Source organism: Gopherus flavomarginatus, chromosome 12 (assembly GCF_025201925.1).
Source record: "Gopherus flavomarginatus isolate rGopFla2 chromosome 12, rGopFla2.mat.asm, whole genome shotgun sequence".
Lineage (NCBI taxonomy): Eukaryota > Metazoa > Chordata > Testudines > Testudinidae > Gopherus > Gopherus flavomarginatus.
Genome location: NC_066628.1, coordinates 13,948,925 through 13,975,482, shown reverse-complemented (window position 1 = coordinate 13,975,482; position 26,558 = coordinate 13,948,925). Strand labels below are relative to the sequence as shown.

The 26,558-nt window shown below is 46.3% G+C and overlaps 2 protein-coding genes across 2 annotated transcripts in view; one reads left to right on the top strand and one right to left on the bottom strand.

Moving 5' to 3' along the window:
* The window catches only part of LOC127032790 (zinc finger protein 569-like), a 253,686-nt gene that overhangs the window by 44,791 nt on the left and 182,337 nt on the right, over positions 1-26,558 (top strand).
* The window catches only part of LOC127033157 (zinc finger protein 850-like), a 226,776-nt gene that overhangs the window by 63,562 nt on the left and 136,656 nt on the right, over positions 1-26,558 (bottom strand). Inside the window, exon 9 of the mRNA XM_050920961.1 lies at positions 18,740-19,655. Coding sequence (XP_050776918.1) covers positions 18,740-19,655 — 916 coding nt within the window. The remainder of the gene's footprint in view (positions 1-18,739; positions 19,656-26,558) is intronic.

Genomic DNA, 26,558 nt, shown 5'->3' with positions numbered 1-26,558 from the left:
CCTGGTGAGTGCGCTCCCCACCAACAAAAGGAGCCAAGTAGGCACGTGCACACAAGTGACATGTTAACTGCAGCAACTATATTCTGATGTAACTTCAGTTAACATAAGTTTGTAGTGTAGATATGGCTTTAGGTATATGAATTATTTGGGAGAGGTAACAGCAAAACTATGAGGCTAGACCAAGATTCATTCAGGGATTAGACTCCTACTTTTGTGGATCTGGGCCTCCTGTACCCCAAAGGCACAAGAACAAAACGACACATAAAAAAGAGCCCAATATTTATTTTTTTTTTAAATTCTATGACTTGAGGGCCTATAACTCATGATTTTTGTATTCTTGTGGTTGTCAAGCCATCTTTGGGTTGTAGAGGTGTGTTCATTATGTTGTTAAGGCCAAAACTATAACTGGGTTCAAAAAAGAATTAGGTATGTTCCTGGAGGACAGGTCCATCAGTGGCTACTAGCAAAGGTGATCAGGGATGCAACCCCATGCTCTGGATGTCTCTAGTCTCTGTTTGCTAGAAGCTGGGAGTGGATGCACCTCTGAAGCACCTGGCATTGGCCACTGTCAGAAGACAAGATACTGGACTAGATGGACCTTTGGTCTGACCCAGTGTGGCTCTTTTTATGTTCAGTAAAAATTATAGTAGATTTTTGCTTTTGATGAGGATTTAATAGCAAACTGCATAGTGCCCTTAGTGAATATTGGGAACCAAGTTCTACACATTGCAAGCAGAGTCGTGCAAAAAAGCAGTAAGGGCTGGATTGAGAGGCAAAACAACAGTTGTGAAAGGCAATCTCCAGGGGTGGAGCAAATGAAAATGAAGATGTTTTGACACCAGACCAGGAGATCAGTCAAGCTGGAAGTCACAGGATCCAACAGAATAAACTTGTGCTACAAAAATAAAAATTCAGAATTAAAAATTCCAAATTAAAAGTCACAGTAAAAGCCTAGGAAGTGCTATACTAGAAACACAGACGTCATTGCTAAAACTACTAGCCGCTATTTACTTCTGAATATTTTCATTGATTTGCTATTAAAATATAAATTAAATAGCACAATGACATCCATCTGCACAGTGTTGACAAAGGTAAACGATGAAGTGCTAAGAGTAATGACATTGTAAAAGGTAAACAATTTGAAGGAGCAAAACTATATTTAAAATGGCTTACAAGAAAGGGAGCACAGTTCAGGGAATGCCAGCAGAAGATCAGACATGTTTGTCAGCGGCCAGGAGGCTCTATGCAGACATATAATGGGATAAGGGATCTTTTGAATACTCAAGATGTGTGACACAGTTTTTGGGGGTTGTATGTAAAATATTTCACTGAATCAAGTCTCCTGCAGCATCTTAGCACATTATATCCGATAGAGATGCTGCTGTGTCTAGGCATTGGGATGCCGGTGCCTTAAGAACCCAGCCCTGGGAAGCCCGTGCTGAGCCATACTGTCTTGTGCAAAGGGGAATAAAAAAGTCCTTCTGCTCTACACCCTATTTTTGCAAACACGGCAGGTGGCTCATCCATTGGGGTTACTGTTACTCATAGGTGCTGAAACTAGGGTGCTGCTGCACCCCTTGGCTTGAAGTGGTTTCCATGATATACAGGGTTTACAGTTTGATTCAATGGCTCTCAGCACCCCCACTGTACAAATTGTTCCAGCACCCCTGCTGTTACCCCCTCTGCCCCTCCCTGTGCCCCAGGGCTTTGCCCCCAGCCACCATCTGGCAGCACCTCACCCTGGGCTTAGCCCTGGCTCCAGGGGTGAAAGTAACTTACAGGACTTACCGGTACTGCCGGAGTCCTGAAGGGGCATGGCCTCAGGCAGAAGAGGTTGGGCGTCTCAAAATTGAAAGGCCCTGGGGCACCAACTGTGACTGGGAGCCCCAGAGCCTTTAAATCAACCAGGGGCTCTCAGCTGAAGAGGTGGCAGGGAGCCCTCAGAGGCAAATTAAAGGGCCCAGGGCTCCGGCTGCCGCAGGGAACCCTGAGCTTTGCCAGACTGGGGCCAGGATTTAAAGAGCTCTGGGCTGCCCGCAGTTGTCGGAGCTCTGAGCCCTTTCAATCCCCGCCACGGAAGCCGGTGCGGTCCGGCACAGCATACTGGCTCTTGCTGGTATGCCGTACTGGACCGTACCCACTTACTTTCACCTCTGCCTGGCTCCTTCCTACCCACCCCCAGCCGCAATGAAAGCAGCAATGCACAGTCATCAAACAGAGCAAAAGGCCCAGCCAATGCAAACTCCTGCTTGGCTCCTGGCTGTCATGAAATCAGGAGCAGCTGGGTTAGAGTCAGAGCTCCTGAGATACTGGTTCTATCTCCCAATTGGCAAGAACTGCAGCAGCAAATGCAAAACACAAAGGAGACAGCAGCAGTCATGCTGCTTGCCTGGCTTACTCCTCTTCCCCCTTCCCACCCCTCACCAGTGAGAGCTACCCTGCCTGTTCCTCCCCACCCAACCAGGAACCAGAGCCATGCTGCTTGAAAGTCACTCACTCTTCTTCCCCCACCTCTTTATTTCTTATGTAACCAACTTTGATCTCTAGGGCTATTACTTTTAATCTCTTATATTCTATACATTCTATAGCTAATAATCCTGCTTTGTTTTATTGAAAACTGTTTCTGGTTCAAGTGCTTGGGGAATCTCAGCTCAGGGTAATAAGGGCTGTTGCACATCCACTGTAATTGGTTGGAGTGGTGGACTAATAAATGAGCTTGCACAGTCCAAGGAAATCTTGAGCAGTGTAAGATGGTACATTACTGGGGTACAAGATTGGGGGTTGGAGTGATTTTCTGGTGCCTCTCGGTATAATTCATGACTGGCTGAGAGAGCCTGGGTGTGGGTCTCCACACGCTGATGGCTGAGTGATCACAGCGCCTGGAAGGGTTTTCTGCTTGTCACTGGCAGAGCACTGTAAGAGACAGCCCAGGCTAGAGAGTCAAGAGGACACAGTGGTACCCCAGTTCCAGGTTGTACCTGGGGATTTCATCACACCTCTGTGTGTGTGTGGTTTTGTTTTTTTCTCAGAATATAAGAATGGCCGTACTGGGTCAGACCAAAGGCCCATCCAGCCGAGTATCCTGTCTATCGATAGAGGCCAATGCCAGGTGCCCCAGAGGGAGTGAACCTAACAGGTAATGATCAAGTGATCTCTCTCGTGCCATCCATCACCACCCTCTGACAAACAGGGCTAGGGACACCATTCCTTACCCATGCTGGCTAATAGCCATTAATGGACTTAAGCTCCATGAATTTATCCAGTTCTCCTTTAAACCCTGTTATAGTCCTAGCCTTCACAACCTCCTCAGGCAAGGAGTTCCACAAATTGACTGTGTTTTAAACTTGCTACCCATTAATTTCATTTGGTGGCCCCTAGTTCTGATATTATGGGAACAAGTAAATAACTTTTCCTTATTCACTTTCTCCACATCACTCATGATTTTATATACCTCTATCATATCCCCCTTAGTCTCCTCTTTTCCAAGCTGAAAAGTCCTAGCCTCTTTAATCTCTTCTCACATGGGACCCGTTCCAAACCCCTAATCATTTTAGTTGCCCTTCTCTGAACCTTTTCTAATGCCAGTAAATCTTTTTTGGGATGAGGAGACCACATCTGTACTCAGTATTCAAGATGCGGGCATACCATGGATTTATATAAGGGCAATAATTATTCTCTATCCCCTTTTTAATGATTCCTAACATCCTGTTTGCTTTTTTGACCTCCTCTGCACACTGAATGGATGTCTTCAGAGAACTATCCACAAAGACTCCAAGATCTTTTTCCTGATTAGTTTGTAGCTAAATTAGCCCCCATCATATTGTATGTATAGTTGGGGTTATTTTTCCCAATGTGCATTACTTTACATTTATCCACATTAAATTTCATTTGCCATTTTGTTGCCCAATCACTTAGTTTTGTGAGATCTTTTTGAAGTTCTTGACAGTCTGCTTTGGTCTTAACTATCTTGAGCAGTTTAGTATCATCTGCAAACTTTGCCACCTCACTTTTTACCCCTTTCCCCAGATCATTTACGAACATTTTTAAACAGGGTTGCATGCTGGTACACAGAAAGATGTTGATCTCCCTCACCAGCACTGGCTCTGTGTCTGGAAAGGGCTCTGGTCTCAGCAGAGTTGCAAAGGGGTAAAAGGTTTCACAACAGTGCTGTGCCAAAGTCAAAATTCCTGTGTGTGTGGAGATCCCTCAATCTCCTGCAAGGGAAACCGCACATCTTCCGGGAACCAACTGACCTCTCCAGAGGGTCTCCAGGAACATTTTCCCTTCTTTTGGGATTGTAGAAGGGCAGCCACCCACCAGCACATCTACAACCACCTATCTCTGAGTAACCTCTGAGCCAGGGAGCTCAACACTAATACCAGAGCAGAAAAAGAAGATGAAGACAGCACAGCCTCCCCTCCTTAGCAAGAACAAGAGCCCTCTGATGGCACCACTAATGAAACCCCCATACTATGCTTTTCCCCTAAGGATGGAAACTGGGCTCAGGAGGGATCCAGCCAGAATCCTTCTCCCTGCCTGGAAATGTGTCCCACAGAGCAGCATCCCCTGCTGCCCTTCAAGGCTGTGTCTCACCTCATGGGGTCCTTGTGACTGGGAATCTCTCTGGATCCGTGGGTCCCTGGTCACCTCACAATCTCTTCAGCTCCTGATTCCTAATGAGATAGCAGTGCTAGGAGGGGGAAGCGAACGTAGAGGAACCCTGGCTCACCAGACAGCTTATCGAAGGAAACCAGATTGACAGGGACACCAGCAGCAGGGGCTGGGGGACAGGGTAAGGCTGTGGGTGGAGCAGCAGGGATAGCTGAGCTAAATAACCATTTCCTCTGTCAGCTCCCATTTGTGCCTCATTTGTTGCTATTTCTTCCTTTCCCTTCTGGCTCTGTGTCACTTTCAGCTCCTGATCCTCTCCCTTCTCATCTACTTTCCTCCTTTTGTTATATTATCACCTCTTTCACCCCCTCTCACCCCCTCTCATTCTCTGTCTCTGTCACATAATCTCTGAGCCCCACAACCTCAGGGATGTGTCAGCTGCCCCATGGTCTCTGGGCCACCTCATTGCCCTGTGGGGCTCTCAGACCCACCCCATCCCATATTGGTCCAACCTCTAGCACTTGGAGCCTTCTCAGTCCCCTACCTAGGCTCTGTGCATCATCACACTCCTGCCTCTGAACCTGCCCTGTCCTTGCTTCTCCACCAGCTTCTCACCACCCGCAAATCATTCCCATGCAGTAACTGCGGCTGGGATCTGGTGATCCAGGACAGGCCTGGCTCTCAGGGATGTTTATTCCCCCAATCCAGAGGGTGAACTGTCCCTAGTAGTCAAAGTACCAGGGGATGGGAGGGACCCGCAGCAGCGGCCGTGTCTCTGTGGGACACTTCCCAGGCTGGGAGAAGGAGTCAGGCTGGATCCAAACATGTGCCAAGTTCCCAGCCCACAGGCAGTGGGTTTCATTAGCCAGGGGCCTCTGGGGGCTTCTCGGGGATGGGAGGCTGCTATTGCTCTGCTCAGGGTTGGAGCTTCCCAGGTCAGACGCTGCTGCTGCCACCTCCATTGTCTGGGAGTGGGACTGAGCAGCAGCTGAAGAGGGATCTATGCTGTGGCGGGGAGACCTGCATTAACCCTGCACTGTGCCCAGTCCAATTGGGACGGGCCACTGGGGCAGCCCCAGCTCTGCTGCCCCAGGTCCCAAGCTGGAGCTTGCAGAGGATGTAGAGAACTGGGGGGACTGTGCTGGGGCTGGAAGGGGAGGCTGGGCCCCTCTGCACAGCGCTGGGAGATCTCTGGAGAAAAGCTGCGGCCAGCGGCACAGGGTGCTGGGTCCCCGCTGTCTGTTCCCCTCGGGCAGGTCTCAGGGTCTGGCCCTAAGCCAGACCCTCTGTCCAAGGGCAGGAGGCTGGGTATGTGTGAATGGTGGTGAAATCCTTTGAGAGCTCCCCAGGGAAAACCCTAGAGAAGGGCAGGACTGTGTCGGGGTGATGAGCTAGTTGGTTTCCCACAGAAAACGGGCACTGCCCAAATCCAGAACTGAAAGGGGCAAAACAGTGACACGTGCCTATGAATTAGCCTCTGAATGTGCCCCCAGCCAGGGCAGTGCAGTGGGCACAGAGCTGTAGCTGTGCACACGATGCCCTTTGCACACTCAGTAGAGGAAGGGCTGGAATGGCTGGAAATAACTGTCGGTGTAAATTCAAAGGCTGATGCTGGCTCATGTGAGTAATAAAGTGAGCAGATGTTTTCCCAGCCTGGCAGAGTCTAAATCCTCTGTCTGCAGGGAAAGAGCTGGGGGAGAGGGGGCGGTATCAGGGTGTGAAATGAACTACAGCCCCTTCTGAAACCTCCCCCATCACCCCGCTCACCCTGACAGGCTGCAGAATAATGTCCGTGTTTCGATCCAGATTGTCTCACCCTCCCAGGAGTCAGGGCAGGGAAATGGCTGCAGTGGAACATACTCAGGTTGTAGATTGTCAGGCAGCTGCTGGAAGATTTGGTCAGAAATGAATGCGGGGGAGGGAAGGAGAACAGAACATGAAATCTCTGCTGGAGTCTTTAAATGTGGGCCTTGCATTACATAAGAATGGCCATACTTAGTCAGACTAATGGTCCATCCAGCTCAGTATCCTGTCTTCTGATAGTTGCCAGTGCCAGGTGCTTCAGAGGGAATGAACAGACCAGGCAATCGTTGAGTGATTCATCCCGTTGTCCACTTCAAACTCTGGGCAGCCAGAGGCTAGGGACAGCCAGAGTATGGGTTTGCATCCCTGATCATCTTGACTAATAGACATTGATGGACCTATCCTCCATGATCGTAACTGATTATTTTTTGGCCTTCACAACATCCCCTAGCAATGAGTTCCACAGGTTGACTGCATTGTGTGAAATAGTTCCTTTTGTTTCTTTTAAATTTGCTACCTATTGGGTGACGCCTGGTTTTTGTGTTATGTGGCGGAGTAAATAACACTTCCTTACTTTCTCCACATCCTTCACGATTTCATAGACCTCTATCATATCTCCCTTTAGTTGTCTCTTTTCCAAGCTGAACAGTCCCAGTTCCTAACCATGAGAGGACCTTCCCTCTTCTCCCATGACTGCTTGTGTGGTATAAGAGCCTTTGGTGAGGGACCTTGTCATAGACTTTCTGAAAGTCCAAGTTCACTATATGCATCGGCTCACCCTTGTCCACATGCTTGTTGACGCTCTCAAAGCATTCTAGACTATTGGTGAGACTTGATTTCCCTTTACAAAAACCATGTTGATGCTTCCCCAACAAATCATGTTCATCTACGTGTCTGATAATTCTGTTTTTTACTACGGTTTCAATCAGTTTGCCAGGTATTGAAGTTAGGCTTACCAGCCTGTAATTGCCAGGATCAGGTCTGGAGCCGTTTTAAAAACTAGCATCACATTAGCTGTCCTCGAATCATCTGGTGCAGAAGCTGATTTGAGTGACAGCTTACATATCACAGTTAGTGGTTCTGTGACATTCCCAGCAGGGGGTGGTGTAAATTCCTCACTGTGAGGAAACAAAGCCCTGGATGTGCTGATAACAGAGGCCTATTGCCAGTGAAGATTGTGCCCCAGCCATCAAGCTCCTGGAAAGGCAGGGGCTAGGCTTACATCTCACAGGGGTTTAACCAATCAGTGCAGCGTGGTGCACTGCCTCTCTCAGGTGGCTGAGCTGTGCACCCCATGAGAGAGAGCAGCTCATGAAGCTTCTGCCTGTGAAATATGATCTGTATAGAGAACAGCAGGTGATGGCAGATTATGCTGCAATGTGGTGGGTGGGGAGGGGATGTGTAGGGAGTATTTGTCGGCATGGGCATTACAGACACCTCCAGCCCTACACTCAAGAGTATAAACAGTCCCTGTTCTATTTCCTCCATTCCCCACACCACACTCCTCCTTACCTTACATCTTCCCTGCCAAGCCCACACATCTTCTAAACCCTTCAGGGTCAATCTCCCGCCCTGCCCAAATCACACTGCACCCTGCTCAGACTCCCACAAGCTCCCAACACTTACCCTCTATCTGCCTCACTCCACTCCCATTACACTGCACCCTCCCACGCTGCCTCATGCCCCCACTTTCCCTTCACCCCATCTGCTTTATGTGTGCACCAATCATTCCCCTTCACCCCCCTACTCTGCCTCTAGCTTCCTGAATTCCCTTTACTCTTCAGTTTCCTGTCCAGTCTCCTAACCATGGAGCTGCAGCCGTATTCCCTGAGAAGAGCATGGCTTCCGGTTCATGGAAATCAATGGGAGTTGGTGGCCATCTTTATTAGAGGCAGCCTCACTTCCACATGCCAATACTGGAGGGAAATGGTGGCCATCTTGAATACGGGCATCTTGCTTCCAGACCCCCTGAAAGAAATGAGAGATGGCAGTCGTGTCAAGCAAGGGACTGTGCAAGTTCTCTGCTAGGAATCAGGAGAGCATGGAAAAATGTTATAAATATTGTGAGATCTATAATGGAATAACTGGAGGCAGCAGCTCTTGGCATCATAGTTTTTCCACAGAAACAGTGGAGGTTTTTAATGAAAGCTTTGAACAATTTTTCCATTCTTCCCTAGAGAAAGCAGAGAAATTTTGCAGCTCTTCCCATCTCAGGTGGTGGGATTCTGACTGGGGCAGCAGTTTCTGAGTGGGGGACTCTGGCTGTTTCAGGGGCCAGTGATCTTCGAGGAGGCGGCTTTTTATTTCACCCAGGGGCAGGGAGCCGTGGTCGACCATGCTCAGAGAACCCTCTACAGGAATGTCATGTAGGAGAATGATCAAAATGTGACCTTGCTGGGTAAGGAACCCTGGTGCCTTCGGTATTAGAAGTAGGTGTATCTCTGAAGTACCTAAATCACTTCTACCTAGGATCCTTTCCTGGTCCCCTATATTTCAGGGGGATCATCCCAATAGTCCCCAGACCATTGAGAGAAAGCCTATCCTCTCTACACTCCTTCCAGAGAAGAGGCAATTCAGAGACAGTGTGGAGATGTTAATCCATCCCCATCCAAGGGAGAGGATGGGTGTGTGACACCCTCATATTCACCACTGTCATATAATTAGGATACATTTTGGACAAAGTATGCCTTGTGAGGTATCATTCTAAAAGTTCTGATTTGCTAGACTAGAATACCTCAATGTGCTATCATTGTATGTGAAGTTATGAAGTTAGGCTATGTATGTGTTACTGAAACATGTTGTTAGGTTTAAAACACCCACAAGCAGCCTTTTAGGTACAACAGTGAAACCAAACAATGTTAATGAAATGCACACAAGCACAAGGATTACCCCAGGAACTGTGTACAATAGAAACTCTCAGAAATAGCACTACACAATGGTAACTGTTTGACGCAGGTCACAGCAAAAGAGCTTTCCAGCAAGTGGGAAAAAGATATAAAAGGGGAAAGTGACATGATTGTACCTCACTCTCCCTACGCCACCACACCTGGAAACACCTGAGGAACAAAGAGTGAACTGGGGGAAGTGATGATCCCAGGCTAAAGGGATTTCTAGCCTGTGTATGAAAACCTGGGAAACCCAAGCTGCAAAGCAATGGCAGTTTGTACCTTAAGAATCTGCCAGCCAGTTTATCCCTCCATGTGAGAATCTGGTAATTCATATCCTACTTCTCTAGTATATTAAGCTCAGTTTGTGTTTTTGTTTATTTACTAGGTAATCTGCTTTGATCTGTTTGTTCACATCAATACAAACCAAAAAATCTGCTGAGAAGTTTTTATTAAGGGCACAATTCAGGATTTGGAAGGCCTCAGCTTCCCCTGTCCTTGTTCTTCATGACTGGGAATGTGTAAATGGTGGGAGAGGTCAGGAAATGATTGGTGCCTAGCAACTGTAACTGGCTTTTGAAACAAGTTTTTCTCATTGTAGAGGGATTCAGAGTCTCTAGTGTGACAGCAACAGGGAGGGATCGAAATGGAAACAAGACTCTGGAACTCGGCTGTGAAATGCACCAAAGCTCCTGAACCCTCCCCCAATCACCCTTCTTGAAATGACAGAAAATTGATAAGGGAATCAAAAGGACAGAAGGAGACATCTATGGCCAAAATAACCACCACAGCCTGCTCCAGCTTGTTCCATCCCCCTACGGGTTGGTGAATGGAAGTGGCTGCAGCAGATCCAATTGTGGTAGGGGATTTTTTAGGAACCTTATATTATTGTATTAGCAAGGAGCTCCAGTCATGATCCAGGACCCCATTGTGCAAGGCATTGTACAAATGTGGAACAAAAAAATAACATAACAAAAACAGTGGATGTTTTGTCTTGTGGCTGCAGTTGTTCACTCCCCTCCAAAGCAGGTCCAGGGCAGGGGGTGAAATCAGAGCCCTGATGTTGGGGTTTGATGGTCCAATTTATAGATCAATGGAGCTGGCATCTGGGACAGAGAACAGGGCAGCAAAGTGTCTAGGGGATAAATCCCCTTTTCCCCAATATAGACAATTGCAACACTACGGAGTTAGTATCACAGAAAGCACCAAAAAACTAGAAGCAGGAGCCAGACACCTGATGGGAAGCAAATGCCTGGGATGGAGTCCAGCCAGGATCTTTGAGAGCCCTTTAGCTGCTCTGTGTCCTCGGGGAAATGTCAAGATTCTGCCTGGGAGCAATTGGATTCCTCACTGAGCTGAAACAGAGAATAGACACTGGAGATGCTGCTGGCAAAGAGACAAGCTGCTCCTCCTCTGGAAGTGTCTGTGTATCCAGCCTTGTGCTAAGCTCAAGAACTGAGGAAACTCCCCAGGATGCCCAGGGAGACGAAGGGTTTGCAACAAATCTTTTAGTCAGAAAAGCAGAAACCAATGTTGAAAAATCTTCAATGTGAAATTAAAGACTCAACCAAAATCTAAATGTCCAGAAACACAAGACCTCACCCCCACCAGCCAGAGGCAAGGCAAATTCCCTCCCAGGACAGTCATTTCAGGAATAATCCCAATGTGTTCTGAGTCTCTCCTTGAAATCAGGGACAAAGGAATCCAGCTAAAACCCTTTGACTCAGTAAAACTCTCCCCTGACAGAGAGAGCTAGAGAAGAATGAGACAGTGGCAGAATAATAAAATACAGTAATAACAAAAACTTTCTAGCTGAAGATGCCAATATTCATAGAATCATAGGACTGAAAAGGGACCTTGAGAGGTCATCTAGTCCAGTCCCCTGCACTCAAGGCAGGACTAAGTATTATCTAGACCATTCCTGGCAGGTGTTTGTCTAACCTGCTCTTAAAAATCTCCAGTGACGGAGATTCCACAACCTCCCTAGGCAATTTATTCCAGTGCTTAATCACCCTGACAGTTAGGAAGTTTTTCCTAATGTCCAGCCTAAACCTTCCTTGCTGCAATTTAAACTTACTGTTTCTTGTCCCATCCTCCAAAGTTAAGAAACTTTTTTTTCTTCCTCCTCCTTGTAACAACTTTTTACATACTTGAAAACTGTTATGTCACCTCTCAGTCTTCTCTTCTCCAGACTAAACAAACCCAATTTTTTCAATCTTCCCTCATAGCTTACGTTTTCTAGACCTTTAATAATTTGTGTTGCTCTTTTTTGGACTTCCTCCAATTTGTCCACATCCTTCCTGAAATGTGGTTCCCAAAACTGGACACAATACTCCAATGGAGGCCTGTGACAAGTCCTCTGCCCGCCCCTCTTCCTGGGGCCCACTGGTTACCCCAATAAAGCTCAGAAAGGCTTCTAGTTATGCAGCACCCGTGGCTTTATTTACACAACATTCTCCCACCACCAGTGTTACGCTATGTACAGAGCTTGCAGGCCTGATAATCTCCTCTCCTAAACAGAGTCTGCCCTGAGCCTGGAGACTGACCTTTCCCTGGCCATTCCCCCTTCTTTTGGCTGCCAGCCAGCCTTTATCCTCAGGCCCCAGGTGCAGCCAGTTCTAAAGGCCAGGAACCAGGCTTCTCCCCCGCCCCAATCTATTTCCCCTGATTGGGGCTGGCTGAGCAGGGGCTAATTAGGTGCCATTACACCAGCACCCTGCTACAAGGACTAGTCAGCACGGAGTTGGGCAGAAGAATTACTTTTCATGTCTTGCTTACAACAGTCCTGCTAATACATCCCAGAAGGATGTTCACTTTTTTTGCAACAGCGTTACACTGTTGACTCATATTTAGTGTGTGCTCCACAGATCCCTTTCTGCAGTATACCTTCCTAGGCAGTCATTTCCCATTTTGTATTATTGTAATGAGACACTTGATATCGTTGCTATTAGTGAAATCTGATGGGATGATGCACATGAATGGAATGCTAAAATCAATGGTTATCACCTAGTCAGGAAAGATCAAGTGGACAAAAGGAAGGGGGAGTGGCACTCTGTCAAAATAGCATGACTTGTTTCTAAGTTACTGATAACTAGGAAGAAAATGATCTTGAATGCTTATGGATCAAGATCATAACAGATAAACCACAAGCTGGGGTACTAGTTGGTGTCTGCTACAGACCATCAAATCACAGTAGGGAACAACAGGATGACTGACTCCTTAAGTATCTACCTTTTAATATGTAGTGAAAAAAGCTACATGATTGGGAGACTTCAGTCTGAGTGACATATGTGGGAGGTCTCATGCAGCCACTAATAAAATATCCTTGGAGTGTCTAAATATTATAAATGACAACTTCCTAACTCAAAGTTTTGCATCCAACACAGGGGAATTCTATATTAGATCCTGTCATGACATACAAGAAGGAATTGATCACAGAACTAAAAATTAGTGATAGTTTGGCACAAGTGATCATAACTCAATCACATTTGTTACATGCAAACATCATAAGTCCCAACTAATACTGTATATACACTTGATGCTTTGAAAGGACAAATTTCACAAAGCTGAAAACAATGATGAGACAAATGCGCTGCAAGGAAGAACTTAAACAGAAAAATGTAAATGGACATCTAGTAAAGTATTCTTATTCCTGGTTACCAAAATTCCACAACTGGTTAAAAAACAACAACTTGGCTTCAAGAAGTGAAGACAGCTATAAAAATAAGAAAACAGTATATTAACAAATGGAAGAAATGGGAAGTTAATAATAATGAACATAAATCAGAAGCTAGAAATTGTAGAAAATTGAGAAGGGACACAAAAGGACACAAGCAGAACTCCAAGGCCAGAAAAATTAAGGATAACAAGAAAGAAGTTTTTTAAGTATATTAAGAACTAAGAGTCCTAATAATGGTATTAGTTCCTGACTAGATGGAAACAGCAGAATTATCAATAATAATAATCAATGCTAGGCAGAGATGGCGTTCACCTTTCGAGGAGGGGAAAGGCCTTATTTGCGTACAGACTGGCTAACCTAGTAAGGAGGGCTTTAAACTAGGTTCGACGGGGACAGGTGAGCAAACCCCACAGGTAAGTGGGAAACAAGACCTGGGAGATGGGTCGGAAACAGGAGGGAGCATAGGCTATAATGGCAGAGAGAAAGGAGGATCAGGGCAAAGCTGGGAGGCAAGATCAAACCAGTATCTTAGATGCCTATATACAAATGCAAGAAGTATGGGTAATAAGCAGGAAGAACTGGAAGTGCTAATAAATAAATACAACTATGATATTGGTGGCATTACTGAAACTTGGTGGGATAATACGCACGACTGGAATGTTGGTGTGGATGGGTATAGTTTGCTCAGGAAGGATAGACAGGGGAAAAAGGGAGGAGGTGTTGCCTTATATATTAAAAACGTACACACTTGGACTGAGGTGGAGACGGACATAGGAGATGGAAGTGTTGAGAGTCTCTGGGTTAGGCTAAAAGGGGTAAAAAACGCAGGTGATGTCGTGCTGGGAGTCTACTACAGGCCATCTAATCAGGTGGAAGAGGTGGATGAGGCTTTTTTCAAACAACTAACAAAATCATCCAAAGCCCAAGATTTGGTGGCGATGGGAGACTTCAACTATCCAGATATATGTTGGGAAAGTAACACCGCGGGGCACAGACTATCCAATAAGTTCCTGGACTGCATTGCAGACAACTTTTTATTTCAGAAAGGGGGAAGCTACTAGGGGGGAAGCTGTTCTAGACTTGATTTTAACAAATAGGGAAAAACTCGTTGAGAATTTGAAAGTAGAAGGAAGCTTGGGTGAAAGTGATCATGAAGTCATAGAGTTTGCAATTCTAAGGAAGGGTAGAAGGGAGTACAGCGAAATAGAGACAATGGATTTCAGGAAGGCAGATTTTGGTAAGCTCAGAGAGCTGATAGGTAAAGTCCCATAGGAATCAAGACTGAGGGGGAAAAATAACTGAGGAGAGTTGGCACTTTTTCAGAGGGACACTATTAAGGGACCAAAAACAAGCTATTCCGATGGGTAGGAAAGATAGAAAATGTGGCAAAAGACCACCTTGGCTTAACCACGAGATCTTGCGTGACCTACAAAATAAAAAGGCGTCATATAAAGAATGGAAACTAGGTCAGATTACAAAGGACGAATATAGGCAAATAACACAGGAACGCAGAGGCAAGATTAGAAAGGCAAAGGCACAAAATGAGCTCAAACTAGCTATGGGAATAAAGGGAAACAAGAAGACTTTTTATCAATACATTAGAAGCAAGAGGAAGACCAAGGACAGGGTAGGCTCACTGCTCAGTGAGGAGGGGGAAATAGTAACGGGAGTCTTAGAAATGGCAGAGATGCTTAATGACTTCTTTGTTTCGGTCTTCACTGAGATGTCTGAAGGAATGTCTAATATAGTGAATGTTTATGGGAACAGGGTAGGTTTAGAGGATAAAATAAAAAAAAGAGTAAGTAAAAAATCACTTAGAAAAGTTAGATGCCTGCAAGTCACCAGGCCCTGATGAAATGCATCCTAGAATACTCAAGGAGCTAATAGAGGAGGTATCTGAGCCTCTAGCTATTATCTTTGGGAAATCATGGGAGACGGGGGAGATTCCAGAAGACTGGAAAAGGGCAAATATAGTGCCCATCTATAAAAAGGGAAATAAAAACAACCCAGGAAAGTACAGACCAGTTAGTTTAACTTCTGTGCCAGGGAAGAGAATGGAGCAAGTAATTAAAGAAATCATCTGCAAACACTTGGAAGGTGGTAAGGTGATAGGGAATAGCGAGCATGGATTTGTAAAGAACAAATTGTGTCAAACTAATCTGATAGCATTCTTTGATAGGATAACGAGCCTTGTGGATAAGGGAGAAGCGGTGGATGTGATATACCTAGACTTTAGTAAGGCATTTGATACGGTCTCGCATGATATTCTTATAGATAAACTAGGAAAGTACAATTTAGATGGGGCTACTATAAGGTGGGTGCATAACTGGCTGGATAACCGTACTCAGAGAGTAGTTATTAATGGCTCTCAATCTTGCTGTAAAGGTATAACAAGTGGGGTTCCGCAGGGGTCTGTTTTGGGACCGGCTCTGTTCAATATCTTCATCAACAATTTAGATGTTGGCATAGAAAGTACGCTTATTAAGTTTGCGGACGATACCAAACTGGGAGGGATTGCAACTGCTTTGGAGGACAGAGTCAAAAATCAAAATGATCTGAACAAATTGGAGAAATGATCTGAGGTAAACAGGATGAAGTTCAATAAAGATAAATGCAAAGTGCTCCACTTAGGAAGGAACAATCAGTTTCACACATACAAAATGAGAAGAGACTGTCTAGGAAGGAGTATGGCAGAAAGAGATCTAGGGGTCATAGTGGACCACAAGCTTAATATGAGTCAACAGTGTGATACTGTTGCAAAAAAAGCAAACGTGATTCTGGGATGCATTAACAGGTGTGTTGTAAACAAGACACGAGAAGTCATTCTTCCGCTTTACTCTGCGCTGGTTAGGCCTCAACTGGAGTATTGTGTCCAGTTCTGGGCACTGCATTTCAAGAAAGACGTGGAAAATTGGAGAGGGTCCAGAGAAGAGCAACAAGAATGATTAAAGGTCTTGAGAACATGACCTATGAAGGAAGGCTGAAAGAATTGGGTTTGTTTAGTTTGGAAAAGAGAAGACTCAGAGGGGACATGATAGCAGTTTTCAGGTATCTAAAAGGGTGTCATCAGGAGGAGGGAGAAAACTTGTTCACCTTAGCCTCCAATGATAGAAGAAGCAGCAATGGGCTTAAACTGCAGTAAGGAAGATTTAGGCTGGACATTAGGAAAAAGTTCCTAACTGTCAGGGTAGTTAAACACTGGAATAGATTGCCTAGGGAAGTTGTGGAATCTCCATCTCTGGAGATATTTAAGTGTAGGTTAGATAAATGTCTATTAGGGATGGTCTAGAAAGTATTTGGTCCTGCCGTGAGGGCAGGGGACTGGACTCGATGACCTCTCGAGGTCCCTTCCAGTCCTAGAGTCTATGAGTAAAGCAGACGTATTCAATAATTTCTGTTCTGTACTTTGTATCCAAGAGTTTTAAAAGAGTTAGCTGAGGAGCTCTCTAGACCATTAATGTTGATTTTAAAATAACTCTTGAAACACTGAGGAAGTTCCAAAAGACTGGAAGAAACTTAATGCTGTGCTTGGAAGGTTAATGGGATGACTTAGGCAATAGTAGGATTGCCAGCCTTACAGAACCTGGGGAAATTAATGGAGTAGCTGATACGGGACTTGATTAATAAAGCATTAAAAGAGGGTAATATAATGAATCCCCATTAAATGGGTTTATGGAAGACAGATCCTGTCAAACTAACTTGATTTATTTGTAATAAAATTAAAAGTCTGGTTGATAAAGGTAATAGTACTGATTGAATATACTTAAGACTTCTGTAAGACATTTGACTTGGTACTGCATGATACTTTGATTAAAAAACTAGAATGATACATGGCACACATTAAATAGGTTTAAATCAACTTGGCATACATTAAATGGATTTAAAACTGATTAACTGACAGGTCGCAAAATATAATTATAAACTGGGAATCATTGAGTGGGTGTTTCTAGTGGAGTCCTGCAGGGATCAGTTTTTTGTGGTATCCTTGTTAACATTTTCATCAGTAACCTAGAGGAAAACATAAAATCATCACTGATAAAATTTGCAGGTGACACACAGATTGGAGACTGCTATAAAATTGGGGTGCCAGCAAACCATATGCATTTCAGTATGGCCATATATAAATATAATTAGGAACAAAAAAAAAAATGCAGGCCTTAGTTACAGGGATGGGGGATGGTATCCTGGGAAGCAGTGGTTCCGAAAAAGACTTGGGCGTCATGATAGATAATCAGCTGAACGTGAGCTGCCAATGGCCCAAAGGGCGAATGCGCTCCTTGGACGTCGAAACAGGGCAATATTGAGAAGTAGAGAGGTTTTATTACCGTCCATATTTGGCAATGGTGTGACAGCTACTTGAATACTGTCTCGAGTTCTGGTGTCCACAATTCAAGCAGGTTGTTGATAAACTGGAAAGGGTTCAGAGAGAATCCACAAGCATGATTAAAGCCTTGGGAAATATGCCTTATAGTGAGACTCCAGGACCTTGATCTACTTACTTTAGCAAAGAGAAGATTAGGAGGTGACTTGCTCACAGTCTCTAAGTATCTTGGAAACAAATATTTGACAATTGGCTCTTCGGTCTAGCAGACAAAGATCTAACAAGATCCAATGGCTGCAATTTGAAGCTGGAAAAATTCAGCCTAGAAATAAGGCACAAACTTTTCAATGGTGGAACAACTTACCAAGGTTGTGGTGGATTCTCTATCAGTAGCAATTGTTAAATCAAGACTGGATGTTTTTTAAAAAAAGATCTGCTCTGGTTCAAACAGGAATTAATTCACGGAAGGTCTATGGCCTGCGCCATGCAGGTCAGGCTAGGGGAACACAATGGTCCCTTCTGGCCTTAGACTTGATGAACACACAAGGATTAGTGACAGCCCACAACTCTCCAGGGAGGTGGGCGACTATTACTATCTCCAGAGCCGAGACGGGAGGAACGGCACCACAGAGAGGGGAAGTGACTGGTTAAGGGTCACACAAGGAGAGTTGGCTACTGAACTGAGAAGTCCTAACTCCCACTTCCTTTGCCCTGCTTTAGCCACCTGAGCACACTCTCCTCTCAGAGCCAGGAGCCAGACCCAGGAGTGCTCTGTCCCAAGTCCCTGGCTCTCACCGGGCAATCAAACCTCTCTGGGGAATCTCCCCCCATGGATTCTCCAATATCCAGTGCATCTCTCTCCCCTTCTTCCCCCCCCCCCCCCGTCTATAGGGATGTTCAATACATCGAGACTTGCTCTGAAATCCTGTTACTTCAGAGCAGTAGCTCTCGGCTGCCTTACAACTATAGCATCATATGACTGCTCGGTGCTGCCCTACAGAACCTCCCCGTGCATCTGTCCTCAAGGGCCTTAGAAGCTGCAAGGATGACTGGATGGCAACAGGGAATTTTTACCTCCCTGCTGAATCGGAAAGCGCATATGGAACTTGCACAAATGTCTTTCCACTAATTCCATCGCCTGCTCCCCCTAGAGCCTGAAATGACTAATCTCCCTAGTGCCCAGCATTTCCCCGTCCTCTGGCCCCACCAGCTGCCCTCACTGAAATCCAAACCATCCGCCTGCCTGCTGCCCCGACTCAGCCCGTCCTCAACTGCAGCAGGTTTACACTTTGCTTCAGGGGAGCACAGATTCATTGCCCCACAGGGAGAGCTCTCGCTGCCTTCTATCCTGTGTGGAGTTTCTGGTGGGACATGAGGGAGACCTTTGCCTTGTAGCTTTTCCCACAGACAGAACATTTATAGGGTGTCTCTCCGTTGTGCATTCTCTGGTGTCTAATAAGGTGCCATTTCTGAGCAAAACTTTTCCTGCACTCCGGGCAGTTATAGGGCCTGAGGCCAGTGTGGATTTTCCTGTGTCTAATAAAGGCCGAGCTGTGACTGAAGCTTTTCCCACAATCGGAGCATTTATAGGGCTTCTCTCCTGTGTGGATTCTCCGATGCACAATAAGGTCAGAGCTGTTACTGAAGCTTTTCTTGCAGTTGGGGCAATTATAAGGGCGCTCTCCTGTGTGGATTCTCTGATGTGAAATAAGTTCTGAGCTCTGCTTGAAACTTTTCCCACAGACGGAACATTTATAAGGTGTCTCTCCTGTGTGGATTCTTTTATGTATAGTGAGGTCTGAGCTCCGAATGAAGCTTTTCCCACACTCAGGACAGCTAAAGGGTCTCTCTCCAGTGTGGGTTTTCTGGTGTGTAATGACATGAGCCTTGCGACTGAACCCCTTCCCGCACTCAGGGCAGTAGAAGGGCCGCTCTCCCGTGTGGATTCTCTGATGAGTGATAAGGTGTGAGCACCGACTGAAGCTCTTCCCACACTCAGGGCAGTTATAGAGTTTCTGTCCTGTGTGGATTCTCTGATGCTTAATGAGGTTTGAGCCATCACTGAAGGTTTTCCCACAGTCGGGGCAATTATGGGGTTTCTCTCCTGTGTGGGTTCGTCGATGTGAAAGAAGTTCTGAGCTGCGCTTGAAGCTCTTCCCACAGTCGTGACACTTGTAGGGTTTTTCTCCCGTGTGGACTCTCTGATGTATAATCAGGGTAGAGCGCCGACTGAAGCTTTTCCCACACTCGGGGCAGTTATAGGGTTTCTCCCCCGTGTGGTTTCTCTGATGTACAATAAGATGTGATCTCCAACTGAAGCTTTTCCCACACTCAGCACAATCGTACGTTTTTTCTTTAGTGCAGATTCCTATCTGGACCGTGTCTTTGGGAAGGTCTTTCAAAACTCCTCCATGGTGAGTGGATTTACCTTGTGTCTTCCCATGGTGCTTTCCTAGCTGCCTCTCTGGCCTGAGCTGACTCTTGCAGGTTGCTTCCTGGAGTCCTGAGCAGGGACTGTTCCCTTCAGCTCTTCCTGATTGCATCCCATGCAGTTCCACTTGCTCAAGACCTTCCCGCTGAGAATTGTCCACCTCCTTCTCAGTCACCATCCCATCACCTCCTGGGACAGAGGGAAAATTCAGACATGAATATCAACTTGATCTGGGATGAAAGGGAACCTCAGAAAGGAGAGGGCAAAGTGGGGAGCAAACCATAATAACTGCTGGGAAGATTGAAAAAAGCAGGCCCTGAAAGTCCCCTCCTCCAAAACCTTTCTCCGGAAGAGAGGAGGGAACCAATTCTGCCTCCATGTCCCATCCAACAACTCTGGGTGAAGGGAGCTACAGCCAGGTATCAGGCAGGGTGAGCAGGAAGCCAAGAATCACACGACACCTCATGGGAACAATCCTGACCTGGATGAGATGAGGCAGAACTGCGGTAGCTCATGGGGCCTTTGTGGGAATCCCAGCTGTTGACATCAATGGCAGGTGTTTTCTGCATCCATTTAACCAATTCCTCACCTGTGTGGATGTTTTTCAGGGTTTCTCTTTCCTTAGAGCCCTGGAGATCCAGGACCCATGGCTCTTCCCCCCGTTCCAGCTGGGAGATCACATCCGGTTTGGGAATGGGAAAACCTGTTCCTGGAAAAGAAAACAGACAAGACAAGAATTTTACAGTTATTCTGACAAAGAGATGGGTTGGGTGGGTGCTCTTGTATAAATTCAACAGAGGGAAAAATGTTCCTAGAGCTCCTTTGGGATGGTCAGATGGTTCCTGGGAGACCTGCATTTCTTCCTGCAGGAGATTCAGGGATTTCCACCCACTAGGGATTATATGACTCTGGCAAAGCACAGTTGTGCAACCCCTTACCCCTTTGTAACCCTGGTGAGACCAGAGCCCTTTCCTGGTACAGAGCCAGTCCTGGGAAGGGAGGGACACACAACATCTTTCTGCGTAGCAGAGTGTGCTCATATTTAAAAACACAGATAGGAACATACCACCCATCCTCTCTCTCGGACATGCTGGGAATGGAGATTGGGATGTATTAGCACCCTACTGTGTCTCCGTATCTCCTCTCCCATAAGAGGAGGCATAGAGGAGGCAGAAACTTCCCCATGGGTTCTGGGGAATCCCCCTGAAATCTAAGAGACCAGGGAAGAACCCTGAGCAGAAGCCAACCCAGAATCTTCAGAGACTCCCCAGCTTCTAATAACCAAGGAGACAGGAATCCTTACCCAGAGATGTCACTGTCTCATAATTCTCATGCATGATGTCCCTGTAGAGGGCTCTCTGACTGGGGTCCAGTAGAGCCCACTCCTCCTTGGTGAAATACACAGCCACCTCCTCGAAGGTCACTGGCCCCTGAAACAGCCAGAGTCCCCCACTCAGGACCTGTTCCCCCAGCCATAATTCCACCAGCTCAATTGTGGGCAGGGCTGGAAAATCCCCTTCCCCACAGACAGCAAGGAACTTCCCTGGGGAAGGGGAGATTTCTCAAAACTGTCATTAAAAACATAGTTTCTGTGGCAAAACCATGATGCCCAGAGCTACTAATTCCGGTGATTTTATCATGAGTCTCACAATATTTTGTTGGAATTTTTGGACATTTTCCATACTCTCATAGGAATCTCATGATTCCTGGCACAGAACTCACACGTTCCCTTTTTCAACATGGCCCTATTACTTTGGAGGGAAGGGGGCTGGAGTCAAACTGCCCTGATTGAAGATGACCCCCATTCGCCTGCAGTTTTGGCATGTGGAAGTAAGAGTGAGGCTGCCCTTGGTAAAGATGGCCACCAACTCACATTGAAAACAATGAGACTGAAGCCCTGCTCTCCTCAGGCACGACTGTGACTCTGTGGTGAGGAGACTGGACAGGAAACTATGAAGATAAATGGAAATGTGTGGGGGTCAGAGGGAGGCTCAGGGGAATTTGTGGGGCCTGCAGAGAGGCTGAGGAGCTGCAGGGGCATATGAAGTTGCAGCTGTGAGAAACAGGAGACTGCAAAGGGGAAGACAGTTGAATACAGGGCAGGCGAGGAAGAGACTGGAGACCATGCAGGAAGACATTGGTTGGAGCAGAGAGGAGACAAAGTAATGGTAAGGGAAAGGGTGGAGAGGGCCAGAAGGGCAGCTCCCCCTTCCCAGCAGTAGGGGAGGGTCAGTAGTTGGTGTCCCCCTGTGAGCAGCAGCAAGGAGGTTTAATTTTTGCACGTGTGCTGTTGCAGGTGGAGCTTTGTGGCTGCAATGCAATACACCAGGCCTGCACAACATGAGGCCCATGGGCCGCATGCGGCCCGCGAAGGCTCACTGTGCGGACCGCGGCCGGGAACTGAAAGGCTCTGCACTGCCTGCAGCGGCGGGGAGCCCAGAGCCCTTTAAATCCCAGCCGCGGCCGGAATTCAAAAGGCTCTGGGCTGCCGGCAGCAGCGGGGAGCCCTGAGCCCTTTAAATCTCAGCTGCGGCCAGGATTCAAAGGCCTCTGGGCTGCCCGCAGAGATTCCCGGCCGTGGCTGAGGATTAAAGGGGCCTCTCAGCAGCAGGAGCTCTGGGCCCTTTAAATCCCTGCCCCAGCCCTGCAAAGCTCCAGGTTCCCCCCAGCCGCCAGAGTCCTGGGCCCTTTAATTTGACCCTGAGGGCTCCCAGTCACCTCTTCAGCTGGGAGCCCCTGGCTGATTTAAAATCAAGTATCACATCGCCACCCCCAACCTTCCTTTTTGGCCCACAGCTGTTTTGGTGGGGCAGCGCTGGGGAAGGAGGGTTTGTTTCTGCTTGGCTGGGTGGTGCTGGGGCAGGGTGTTTCCACCAGGCCGGGAGGTCCTGGGGTGAGAGGAGAGGTGTTTCCACAGGGCCCGAGGATTTCGTCCCTCAGCTGTTTTCTCTGGAGTAATGTGGCCCTTGCTGCTTTACGAGTTGTGCAGGCCTGCAATACACAAACACTGGGGCCAGGCAGCTTAGCCCCAGGTGGTGGGAGGGAGGGGCCCTGCCTCAATGCTGAAAACCCAGAAAGCAAATAAAACTGCTGCAAATTTTATTATTTTTTTACACTAGTGTTTTTTAAGATGAACAAGAGAGGCAAACAGGGGACTTTTGAAGGGAATGTGAGAGGTTTCTTCTAGGTACAGTTTTACATGGCCAGCAATGGAACAGTAGCTGTGACCTGCAACAGATGTGCCACATTTTCTTTCCTGAAGGTCACATCAGACTTTCTCTGGATGAAGTGCAAGTTGGTGGCTATGCTAGAAGAAAGATTAGTGGTTTGTCAGGACAAGTACAGATACAGAGATGCTGAGATGTTCTTGGACAACCAAATTCAGGAAGCACCAGCACCCCAGATTCAAGACTGGAACTGGCCACCACAGAACCAGGGAGAGGAGGAGGCCAGAGAAGGAGGCATGGCAGTTAGGTAATCACTGAGGAAGGAGGACCAGGTGACATTCTCCACAGCTGGAGGCATTTGAGGATGGGCAAACCGTGAACACCAGAGAGAAGAGGACCAGAAGGAACTCCGCACAGCTAGAAGTAACCCATTGTTGTCATGTTCTCAGTGTGGAAACTGCAATATCTAGTTAACTATGATGGAGCAAGGCCAGATGGCTTCAGTAAAGTACTGAGGAACAGGTATGTTAGCCCCAGGCTAAACAAATCCCTAGTACCGTGGTAACCAAATGGCAGTTGCTCCAGGTTAATCAAGGCACCTGGGGCCAATTAAGATCTTTCTAGAAGGCAGTAGAGATAGCTACATTGATTGGGATACCCTGAAGCCAATAAAGGGCTGGCTGGAACCAGTTAAAAGCCTCCCAGTTAGTCAATGAGGGAGGCGTGTGAGGAGTTGGGAGCAAGAGGCGCAAGGAGCTGAGAGTGAGAGGGTGTGCTACTGGAGGATTGAGGTGTACAAGCATTATCAGACACCAGGAGGAAGGTCCTGTGGTGAGGATAAAGAAGGTGTTTGGAGGAGGCCATGGGGAAGTAGCCCAGGGAGTTGTAGCTGTCATGCAGCTGTTATAGGAGGCACTATAGACAGCTGCAATCCGCAGGGCCCTAGGCTGGAACCCGGAGTAGAGAGCAGGCCTGGATTCCCCGCAAACCTCGCAACTCCTGATCAGACACAGGAGGAGTTGACCCAGACTGTGGGTTCCACCAGAGGGGAAGATCACTGAGGTGGGCAAATCCGCCAATAAGCACAGGACCCACCAAGGTAGAGGAGGAACTTTGTCACATAACCAAACAGAATGGAGACCTGTACAGGACATACCTGAGGATGCCTGCCCAACCCACAAGACAATCAAGCCTGCCTGCAAAGAGATCTCCACCCATGCAAGGAAGGCAGACGATCCTTGTTGGGGATTCTGTGCTAAGAGAATGGAAAGAACATTCTGCCAGGGACAGGCAGGCAACAGGACGGAATCCAGACATGAGGAGTCACTCTGAGATTGGATAGGGCTTCTGGAGTCAGTGGGCAAGGATCCAGTGGTGATGGTCTGTACCGACATTAACAACACTGTGTCATGGGGCACCTCACCGATCAGACAACTTCAGAGAAACCAGAAGGGTGCTAAAGGAAAGTGAAAGTGATAGTCTCAGATGCTTCTTGTCCTGGGAAGCCAGGGAAGGCAGAAGGTTCTGGAAGCAAACCACTGGCTGCTTTACGAGTTGTGCAGGCCTGCAATACACAAACACTGGGGCCAGGCAGCTTAGTAGTGGAGGGTTTTGGTTTTATGAAATATTGGACCATCTTCTAGAGGGAAGAGAGGGCTGTACAGGTTGGATGGCCTCCATATCTGCTGAGTGGAAACCAGTCTGCTAGGCGACAAGCTGGCTAGAGCAGTCAAGAGGGCATTAAACTAATAACAAAAGGAGAAAACAAATGAGCACTCAGACAAAAAGATCAAGATGTTGAGAACAAAATTATTCAAGGCACCAAGAGACACTAAGAGAAGAAATTCTATAATTGTCTGCACACTAGGAGCCTGGGTAAAAAACAAATGAAATTGGAATTGTTTGTTAATGAGAAAAAATTCAACCTACTTGTTATTACTGAAACTTGGTGGGAAGATTGGCATGGTTGGAATGTTAAAAAAATTAAATAGTCTCATCATATGATGATAACTTCCATTTCACTAGTATATCTGGAGGATGTTAAACAGCAGCTACAAATGTTAAACATTTTTAAATCAGCAGATCCAGCGAACTTGCATCCAAGAGTTTTAAAAGAGCTGGCTAAGGAGTAGCTGAAGAGTAGTTAATGTTGATTTTCAATAAATCTGGGAGAACTGAGGAAGTTCCAAAAGACTGGAGGAAAGCTAATGTTGTGCCAATTTTTAAAAAGGGTAAACAGGGTGACCTGAGTAATTATAGGCCTGTCAGCATGACATCGATCCTGGACAAGAGAATGGAGTGGCTGATATGGGACTCGATTACTAAAGAATTAAAGGAATGTAATGTCATTAAAGCAAAACAACATGAATTTTTGGAAGACTAACCTTGTACCTTTTTTGAGATGACAAGTTTGGCTGATAAAGGTAATAGTGCTGATTATACTTAGAATTTGAAAGGTGTTTGACTGGTACTGCCCAACATTATGGTTAAAAACCTAAAATAATATCAAATTAAAATGGCAGAAATTAAATAGATTAAAAACTGGCTAACTGGTGGGTCTCAAACAGTAACTGTAACCAGGGAATCATCATCAAGTGGGTGTGTATCCAGCAGGGTCCTACAGGAATTGGTTTATGGCCCTATTACTATTTAACAATTTTATCAGTCACCTGGAAGAAAACACAAACTCATCACTGATAAAGTTTGCAGACAACACAGAGATTGGAGATGTGGTAAATAATGAAGAGGACAGATCACCCTTATAGAGCGACCTGGATCATTTAGTAAGTTGGGTGTCAGTAAAGAATTTGGATTTCAATATGGCCAAATATAAACTCATACAATTAGGAAGAAAGAATGCAGGCCATAGACACAGAATGGGGGACTCTATCCTGGGAAGCAGTGAATAAGACTTCCGGGTTATGGTGGATAATCAGCTGAATATGAGCTCTTCCTCAGATGAATAAACATGGGAATGTCGAGGAGGAGTAGAAAGGTTATACTAGTTCTGTGACAGCTACTTGAATACTGTGGCTAGTTCTGGTGCCTGCAATTCAGGAAGGGTGTTGAAAAATTGGAAAGGATTCAGAGAGGAGCCACAAGAATGATTAAAGCATTGGAAAACATGCCTTGTAGTGAAAGACTCCAGGAGTGCAGTCTATTTAGCTTAACAAAGAGAATGTTAAGGGGTGACTTGATCACAGTTTATAAGTATCTACATGGGGAACAGAAATTTGATAATGGGCTCTTCAATCTAGCAGATAAACATATAACAAGATCCAACGAAGTTGAATGAGGATAAATTCGAACTCGAAATAAGGCACAAACTTTTTAACAGTGAGGGTGATTAACTGCTGGAAAAACTTACCATGGATTTTCCATTAGTGGCATTTTTTTCAATTCAGTTTGGATGTTTTTTGAAAAGACAGGCTCCAGTTCAAACAGGAATTAATTCGGGAGAGTCCTAAATCCTGTGTTATACAGGACATCAGACTAGCTGATCACAATGGTCCATTCTGACTTCTTATGAATCTATGCCCATCTCCTGACTTTCCGGAGTGACTCACGGCTTCCGAGTTCTGCATTCTGGTTGTAGGCTTTGGATATCAACATTTGTAGGCATTTACTTTCTCAAGTATAGTAATTTACTGTGCTTGTCCCA